Source organism: Telopea speciosissima, chromosome 8 (assembly GCF_018873765.1).
Source record: "Telopea speciosissima isolate NSW1024214 ecotype Mountain lineage chromosome 8, Tspe_v1, whole genome shotgun sequence".
Classification (NCBI taxonomy): Eukaryota; Viridiplantae; Streptophyta; class Magnoliopsida; order Proteales; family Proteaceae; genus Telopea; species Telopea speciosissima.
Window position 1 is genome coordinate 60,067,435 of NC_057923.1, and position 9,682 is coordinate 60,077,116.

The 9,682-nt window shown below is 40.1% G+C and overlaps 1 protein-coding gene across 1 annotated transcript; it reads left to right on the top strand.

Moving 5' to 3' along the window:
- The first annotated feature begins 2,272 nt into the window (after nucleotides 1–2,272).
- LOC122670973 (heat stress transcription factor B-3) lies at nucleotides 2,273–3,307 on the top strand. The gene is made up of 2 exons (XM_043868034.1): nucleotides 2,273–2,782; nucleotides 2,860–3,307. Exons 1-2 carry the CDS (start codon nucleotides 2,522–2,524, stop codon nucleotides 3,301–3,303), a joined length of 705 nt encoding a protein of 234 aa, XP_043723969.1. The 5' UTR covers nucleotides 2,273–2,521; the 3' UTR covers nucleotides 3,304–3,307.
- Nucleotides 3,308–9,682: the final 6,375 nt, after the last annotated feature.

Here is a 9,682-nt window from a genome sequence, read left to right on the forward strand (position 1 = left end):
ACGAAATAGTTTTATCTACACATGATGAGAGTATATGGACTAAAATATTTTACAATCTTTTCAAAATTAGTCTTTTTACAATTAAGGGGAAAGTTTTTCTACAGTAGTTTGGGGTTTTAGCTGGGGGTGTCAAAAATTGGCCCGGCACTGGTAGGGCGGTTCTAAATCCATCACTTAAATTCCGATATCGGCTCAATTGATTACTAAATATTTTGGGCTTAAGCGTTAATCGATTAAAAAGTTTTCCTTAAGTCATATTTTGGGCTCAAGTATCAATCGTTCAAGGAATTTCCCTTCATAGTAACTTAAGAAAAACTTTATCCTAAAATTAATAGATTGCGAACAAAATTTCATCACCTAGGGTGAAGAGAGATAATTTGATCATGAATTTTATCATTAAAACTATAACAAGTCTAATCCTTTGATTCAGCGTATTATTCAAAGGATGATCTCTCTTTCTTTTTGATTCACCGGATAAAAGAGCACATGATTCAGATGTTGCTTCTTTAGACGTGAAAGTTTCCACTCTCTATCATCCAAAGTTTGAAGTACCCTTCCTCAATCAAATTAGAGAGTAAAAAATACCATGGCTTAAGAGATTCTCTCTTCACCATGGATGAAGAAAAACTTGATCCTTATAAAAGAAAGGATCATTTGACCTATGTTGTAGGTATGAATAATATTCTCAAATTGACTAGGGTTGATCTGGCCTGGCTAACAGGCTAGGTATTGAGAAAGGTCAACATCTTGATTGCAGCCTTATTAATATGGCATGTGTCATGCAACCACGTTTGGCCACATTCTTCTTACCATCACTTGATCTCAACCCCCTCTCATCAAAATACCCCTTCAAATGTGAAAGCAAATGGTTGGTGAAGACAATTTGCCTCTCAAACCCACAAAGTAATACTCATTCATTAGTCAATATTCAAGAAAGCTCAGCTTCTAGCTTTCTCTCCTTATATGAAAACAAAAAAATATATATCAGAAACGTCTCAAAACCGTCTAGCTTCTACGAATTATGTCACCCAATCTTAGGAAGAACACCACCAAACCCCCCATCCCTTCCATATGATTCTATCCACAAATTGTGAGAAAACTCTGAGAGTCACACCTATTAATAGGGATATAAATGAATAGCCAAAATCCATTTCTATATTCGTGTTCGTATCTATTTAGCACTATTTGAATTCATCCGAAAACTAAATGAATACGGATATGGATAGGCTATAACTATCCGAAAAACTATATTTACATGTAAATGGATAAAATATCCGATCCGTATCTGTTTAGCACTATTCAAATCCGTTTAAAAGCTAATCAAATGTGGATGCGGATATAGCACTATCCGAGCTGAATCCGATCCGTTTACATCCCCTACCTATTAATACCAAAAATTAAAGTCAAAAAGTCTTTCTAAACTATATCTAAAGTCCTACTCTAGCTGTTAAGGTAGAAGATATGGAGAGAAGGCCAGGGAAACCCAAAAAAGGACAAATAATTGGATCATTCAAGAACAAATCCACACATTCAGTCATCCACACCTAATAGGAATATTAAAATAAGAGAAAGAGAAATAGTTTCTTCTAATTACGATGGTTCACGTCTATAACCTGTTTGGACCTCGTGATCATAACCATTTTGAATTTATTTAAGGCTGCGTTTGGTTGCATTTGGAATGAGATCATCTCATTCTAGAAGATCCTCATCCTTCGGATCTAGCTATTCATACTTTATTCTTTCAATTTCTTATTCACACAAATAATTTGTTGAAGATTTTTTGTACTTAGCAAACGTTTTCATGTACAGCCGTGTATGTGCACGATCTGCATTAAATGCAGTCAGATTGACATAAATGCTAATCCGAAATAACATAAAAATCCATGTCCCCTTTATTTGATGGAGTTGATGGGAGAATCTCCCATGTACCCTGTCTGGGCCAGTTCTCCAGTCCCTTTAATACGGGGATGCAATGACCCCCCTACCCTTGTCCAAACACTCTACACGGGTGGGGTGTACCCCCCTCCTCCTTATTAGATGGACTAGGGAGTTGGGCCGGGCAAGGAACTGGAGGAGATAATTTTTCGTGTATGAATATCTTCCCCTAAAAAAATTTAAAAATAAATTGGAACAGTTCCAACCCAAATGACAGCCAAACGCAGCTTTAAGACTATGTAACAGTTGAGTGCAAAATGGAGATATATTGTGCAGTTCTTTCTGACGGGAGCTATATAAGAAGAGGTGGACTTTGTTCAGACGTTTCAAACAATTCTTCATTAATTTCTTCTTCTATTTTCAAGATTTTCAAGATTAGAGAAGACCAAGAGCCTTCCTCCTCACATTTCTCATGAACTGTGGAATCGTGTTGGGTTTCTATTGTTGGGATTGGGAGTTTTTAAATTCCCTCCTCCTCTTCTCCAGCTAAGACATCCTTCCTCCCTCCCTCTTCTTTCTCAGTTTTATTGATTTTCTCTTCTCTTTACTGTAAATAATATATAGAGAATTTAAAGACCAAAAAACCATGGCTCTGGCAATCATCACTGAAGAACATGATTTTGATAAAGGTCTATTAGAAGAATATGTTAGGAGATCCTCTCCACCACCTTTCTTGTCCAAGACTTACATGCTCGTCGAAGATCCGACCACTGACGACATAATCTCTTGGAACGCCGATGGAACTTCTTTCGTAGTATGGAAACCTGCCGAGTTTGCAGGTGATTTACTTCCAACTCTCTTCAAGCACTCCAATTTCGCAAGTTTCGTCCGACAACTCAATACATATGTAAGTATTAATTCATCCTTAAAAGCTAGCCGTTACAAAAAAGGTGTCCAAATACTGAATAATATTTTATTTTATAGGGATTCCGGAAAGTCACAACCAATAGGTGGGAGTTCTGTAATGACATGTTTCGAAGAGGTTCAAGGAATTTGTTATGCAAAATCCGGCGAAGAAAAGCATGGACGAATAAGGGTTCTCATAACACCGCCACTGCACCAACCCAAATAGCACCACAAGAGTCTGATGAAGAGGGAGGATCGACATCGTCCTCTTCGTCTGGTTACAGCAGCATCTTTAATGAAAATAAGAGATTGAAGACAGAGAATGGAGTTTTAAGCTCAGAGCTTATAAATATGAAGAAGAAGTGTCAAGAACTACTTGATTTGGTGGCTATTTTTACTGGTTCAAAGAATGATAAAGAAGAAGATAAAAGGCCAAAGCTTTTTGGAGTAAGGTTGGAAGTTCCAATGGAGATCAGGAAGAGAAAGAAGGCAGAGATTAGTGAGAATTATCTCCAGATTTAATTATCTTAATTTAAAGAAGTAATTAAGACACTTAACAAGCAAGTGGCTTAAGATCTTCTGCAAATATCTAAATGGGAAAATCTCAGCCTAATTAACCATGTCTGTAATTATATCCCAAAAGCATTAACTTTGAATTCTTGTTTTACTGTAATACTTTTCCGAAGGCTCTGTTTGGTTTGTACACCGAGTTAAAGCACTGTGGACTGTATTGAAATCTATATTTTTGGTAATTGACAAACCGTGGAGCAGAGAAAGTCAAGTGTAGGTAGCCACCAAACTCAAGCTCATGACAGCTTTGGACGGGTAGAGACAAACAGAGCCTAACTTTTGTAATTTTGTTTATTCCATATGGGCTTTGGCTTTTATAATTTTTTCTTGGGTCAATGTTCTTTGTGCCGCAGCGCAGGATGCACCCAGACACATAAAGGCGGTATTTCCATCATTTAGGGGGATGGGACGACCATTTTGCCCACCCCATTTGTCTGGGCTCAACCTCTTTATTTCACACTATGACATAACAATCCTTGTTATAGAATTGATCATTAATATTATGGATTAGAGAAGAGTTTGGTTCACGTGCACGTACGGTTAGGTGATGACATCTGTCTTTCTGTTTTCATAAATACTCTTTCGTGCACTCTTAATGAAAGATGTGGAATAGATGTTAACTCTGGGTAGGTGAACTAGTCTCACTAAGGGAGGTTAACAAGTAAACTCAAGTGGATTTTTTTAAAGATTACTTGGTTGTAATTGAATCTCTTGGGTGAGAGTAGGTCCTATCTAATTGCAGGTCTTCACACTTGAGGAACTTATAGTAAGGCATAAGCATCAAGGTTTAAAAACTTGATCGGAGAGAAATTAATCTCAAGAAACAATTAATGAATTTAAAGAAAGAACTTTCTAATCAATAACTGGTGGCTTAAGCAAGAATCATTTGTAACAAAAGTTGATGATATGAAAATAGTATTTGATAATTAATACAAGAAAAAATATTACAGCATGCCCTGTGCTTTTTGCCATGTGAAAGAGTGATGTAGCAATTCTCTGCATTAGAAGTATAGAAAACGATGTGGATTATTCATACGTCAAATTTTAGATTGATCAAAATTAATATATCGTGTTCTATGTATCTAAAACCTCTTGTGTATTTCCATTCACCATTTAGCAGTACCTGGGTGATCTCTGATTTTTTTTTCAATAGAATCAAGTTGTGTTTCTTTTAATGCATTCTTAGAATTTAGAATGCATTGTTAACATAGAATGAGAATGTCATTTGGAACAGACTATTCTCGTTCTCAGCCAGAAGGTGGATGGGGTAGATAGCGCATTTTAGAATGGGTCGCCTCTAATAATTCTTTATTATCCATGAATGAGAATGCATATGTTTGTACCCAAATTCCACAAATTGGGATTCAGTTATGTGTACCATAGGGCCGTGCGTTGCACGCTGCCAAGGAGTTACCATTTTAAAATTTGATTTAACCAAGTGGAAAGGTGGGACCTGCCATGACCATAGATGGTGGGAGGTTATAAACCCCACATGGCCACATGGCACAAGGGATAAGCATTTTTGGAGTGAAGTGGCCCCAATCAAGGAAGCAAGTGGAATGGTTGGTTATGGGAGTTACCAAGTCTATCTTCTATAAAAGACAAAGCCAAGCAAAAGAGGGAGGACAGCACTCAACGGATCAACCCAACACAATCTGCATTTTATCTTTATTTTATCATTTCCAGTCTTTATCTTTCAAGATGTAATCATTCATCTCTTCTATAATTTTTACTGGAGTTGGATTCCAGCCACCAATGCCTCATTGGTTTGTGTTTCAAGGGACATTCATGTAGGCCTTGCATGGAGAATAACTCCAGCAACCATGTCTTCTGGCCCGTGTTTCAAAAGACAACCATCATCAAAATCAAGTTTGCAAGCTTCGACAGATCATCGCTAAGCAAGATGTGGGAACTTCAACAGATACGCTACTGGCAACAAGAGATTTGGTGTGGTTAGCGTAGTTAATTAACACCAAGTTGTACATGTTCAACAGTCCGTAGACGGCAAGTGTAAGTGTCTTCAATGGCTATGTAATTGTCAAGCAACAATTTGATTTTCAATCTTCTTCTTTGCTTTGTCCATTGTGATTTGCTTTTACTCAAAAGACCTTAGAGCTACTCAGGCATGGAAGGATCCCCTTCTTGTCCTAGTTCGAAGTCAAAACGGGCCATTTTCGACCTCTTAGAAACGGTCGTTTCGCCAGTCAGGACAGGCCATTTTGTCTCGATCTGAAGGTAGAACTGACCGTTCCGTTAATCAGGATAGGCCGTTTCGTCTCAGTTTGAAGTTAGAACGGACCGTTTCGTCCTGGTCGGAAGCTAAGACCGGCCGTTTCCAGTTCCGTTTGGGCCTGCGTCAAAGGCCCTGGCACGCCCGCACTACTTCTACCACGTGCGTTGTGCCCCTGTGTGTGGGTGTTGGATTTTTTCACCAACACATTTTGGCACGCCCGGTGGGATGCCAGAAAGCAAAATCATGATGGTTCAAGGAAGAAGAAGTATCGATGAAGGATCCCATCCCTGAATCAGGCAAACCAAGGGCAGCAATATCCATTCCTGACAGTGGCGTCGTATTTCAGTCAAGAGCTCAAATTGGAGACTGATTAAAATACATCCACAATCCCATTCGAACTTGTGTGGCCTCGTTCAAACGGGATTGTGAGGGGCGTTGTTTGTACCCAAATTCCACAAATTGGGATTCGATTATGTGTGCCATAGGGCCGTGCATTGCACGCTGCCAAGGAGTTACCATTTTAAATTTTGATTTAACCAAGTGAAAAGGTGGGACCTGCCATGACCATAGATGGTGGGAGGTTTCAAACCCCACATGGCCACATGGCACAAGGGATAAGCATTTTTGGAGTGAAAGTGGCCCCAATCAAGGAAGCAAGTGGAATGGTTGGTTATGCGAGTTACCAAGTCTATCTTCTATAAAAGACAAAGCCAAGCAAAAGAGGGAGGACAGCACTCAACGGATCAACCCAACACAATCTGCATTTTATCTTTATTTTATCATTTCCAGTCTTTATCTTTCAGAATGTAATCATTCATCCCTTCTGTAATTTTTGCTGGAGTTGGGTTCTAGCCACCAATGCCTCATTGGCTTATGTTTCAAGGAGCATTCTTGTAGGCCTAGCATGGAGAATAACTCCAGCAATGATGTCTTCTGGCCCGTGTTTCAAAAGACAACCATCATCAGAATCAAGTTTGCAAGCTTCGACATATCATCGCTAAGCAAGATGTGGGAACTTCAACAGATACGCTACTGGCAACAAGAGATTTGGTGTGGTTAGCGTAGTTTAACACCAAGTTGTACATGTTCAACAGTCCGTAGACGGCAAGTGTAAGTGTCTTCAATGGCTATGTACTTGTCAAGCAACAATTTGATTTTCAATCTTCTTCTTTGCTTTGTCCATTGCGATTTGCTTTTACTCAAAAGACCTTAGAGCTACTCAGGCATGGAAGGATCCCCTTCTCGTCTTGGTTCGAAGTCAGAATGGGTTGTTTTCGACCTCTTAGAAATGACCATTTCGCCAGTCAGGACAAGCCGTTTTGTCTCGGTCTGAAGGTAGAACAGGCCGTTCCGTCAATCAGGACAGGCCGTTTCGTCTCAGTCTGAAGTTAGAACGAACCGTTTCGTCCAGGTCGAAAGCTAAGACCGGCCGTTTCCAGTTCCATTTGGGCTTGCGTCAAAGGCCCTGGCACACCCGCGCTACTTCCACCACAGCAAGTGTAAGTGTCTTCAATGGCTATGTAATTGTCAAGCAACAATTTGATTTTCAATCATCTTCTTTGCTTTGTCCACCATGATTTGCTTTTACTCAAAAGACCTTAGAGCTACTCAGGCACGGAAGGATCCCCTTCTCGTCCTGGTTCAAAGTCAGAACGGGCTATTTTCGACCTCTTAGAAACGATCGTTTCGCGAGTCAGGACAGCCATTTTGTCTTGGTCTGAAGGTAGAACAAGTTGTTCTGTTAATCAGGATAGGCCATTTTGTCTCAGTCTGAAGTTAGAACAGACCGTTTCGTCCTGGTCGAAAGCTAAGACCGGCCGTTTCTAGTTCCGTTTGGGCCTGCGTCAAAGGCCTTGGCACGCCCTCGCTACTTCCACCACGTGCGCTGTGCCCCTGTGTGTGGGTGTTGGATTTGAAAATGTGTTAGTGAAAAAATCCAACACCTAACACAGGGGCACGACGCACGTGGTGGAAGTAGCGCGGGCGTGCCAGGGCCTTTGATGCAGGCCCAAACGGAACTGGAAACGGCCGGTCTTAGCTTCCGACCAGGACAAAACAGTCCATTCTAACTTCAGACTGAGATGAAACGGCCTGTCCTGATTGACGGAACGGCCTGTTCTACCTTCAGACCGAGACAAAACGGCCTGTCCTGACTGGCAAAACGGCCTTTTCTAAGAGGTTGAAAACAACCCGTTCTGACTTCGAACCAGGACGAGAAGAGGATCCTTCCGTGCCTGAGTAGCTCTAAGGTCTTTTGAGTAAAAGCAAATCGTGATGGACAAAGCAAAGAAGAAGATTGGAAATCAAATTGTTGCTTGACAATTACATAGCCATTGAAGACACTTACACTTGTCGTTTACGGACTGTTGAACATGTACAACTTGGTGTTAAACTACGCTAACCACACCAAATCTCTTGTTGCCTGTAGCGTATCCGTTGAAGTTCCCACATCTTGTTTAGCGATGATGTGTCGAAGCTTGCAAACTTGGTTCTGATGATGGTTGTCTTATGAAACACGGGCCAAAAGACATGGTTGCTGGAGTTATTCTCCAAGCAAGGCCTACATGAATGCCCCTTGAAACACAAGTCAATGAGGCATTGGTGGCTGGAACCCAACTCCAGCAAAAACTTACAAAAAAGGATGAATGATTACATCCTGAAAGAAAAAAGGAAAAGATAAGATAAAATAAAGATAAAGTGCAGATTGTGTTTTGTTGATCCGTTGAGTGCTGTCCTCTTCTTCAATGGAGACTTCTCCCTTTTATAGATTAAATGCTCCTACTTGTTAGTTATCATAACTACTGATAACTATTTGGCACCATGTGGCCATGTGGGGTTTGTAACCTCCCACCATCCATAATTGTGGCGGGTCCCACCTTTCCATTTTGTCAAACCAAATTTAAAAGTGATGACTCCTTCATGGCAGCGTGCAGCGGACGGCCCTATGGCACACATAATCGAATCCCAATTTGTGGAATTTGGATGCAAACAACATACCAAACTTTCTTCTTTTTTATGTTTTTTTTCTTTTTTTTCCTCTCTCGTCTCTTAACGTGTTCTTGACCTAAAATGCATTCCAAGAATGCAGACCAAACATACCCTCAAATTAGGGTAAAACTTGACATGTGTTCAAAGAACCTTAAAATCCATCGATATATAAAATTTTGGCCCTACCTGAACAACCATGTGGTTGTTATTGGTGGGGCGTGCAATTCTATTTCTGGGGTAGGTCAGGTCGAGCCCCCTCCTCCCAAACTCTAAAATAGAAAAGAAAGTGTTAGTGGGAGTTGTTATTGATTTGGTAGGTAGTCACATTTTCAAAATTTCAAACTGATGTTGCACTAATCAACTATGCTTTAATGAACTTGTACTAGTTTCATGAGATCTAGGAAAGTAAACATCATTGACGAGTTCATAATCGTACATAAGTAGGTCTTTAGTTAGGCAAACAATTCTTTTGTCAAGGGTTTGTTCTATGGTTGAATGGAAGTGTCAATGGTTTGTTTCATGGTTGAATGGTGGTTACTTTCTTTGTCTTTCATTCTCCTTATCTTCTTAATATGGTATTGGTTGATCTCTTAAATTGTTTGGAAACTAACCCAAATCAACTTAGAACCGCCCGATCCCCCAATCCTGATTCACCAATCCCGCCACCCCCCCCCCCCCCAAAAAAAAACCTGGTTGACAAGGTCTGTTTACCCCTTATTATACCCAAACGTCCCAATCATGCAATTTAAGCTGCATTTGCCCGAATCCTTTTTTCATTTTCATTCAAGAGTTCTTTTCTTATATGTTTCCGCGTTCCTTTGAGACCTCAAGAAATGGACATTCATTTTCTTATTCTTAAGGGGACATACAAGATTTGTCACTACACAAACCATAATGGATCCCCACCATTAACTATTATACATTCCAAAAAATCATACCAAACACAGTAGGGGTGGCTCAGTTGGCAAAGAATCATACCTAAGAAGCAGAGGTCCTGAGTTTGACTCTAAAAGTAAGAAGGGACAATCTTTTCTTCTTCCTCAAACTTTTTAAATGGTGTCTTTCCCTATCTCAACGAGAGGAGGGGAAATCATTCTTCTTCCTCTTGGA

Coding starts and splice junctions, on each gene's coding strand:
- LOC122670973 (XM_043868034.1), top strand. CDS start 2,522: ATGGCTCTGGCAATCATCACTGAAGAACATGATTTTGATAAAGGTCTA. Junction 2,783..2,859: donor TCCGACAACTCAATACATAT/GTAAGTATTAAT, acceptor TTTATTTTATAG/GGATTCCGGAAAGTCACAAC.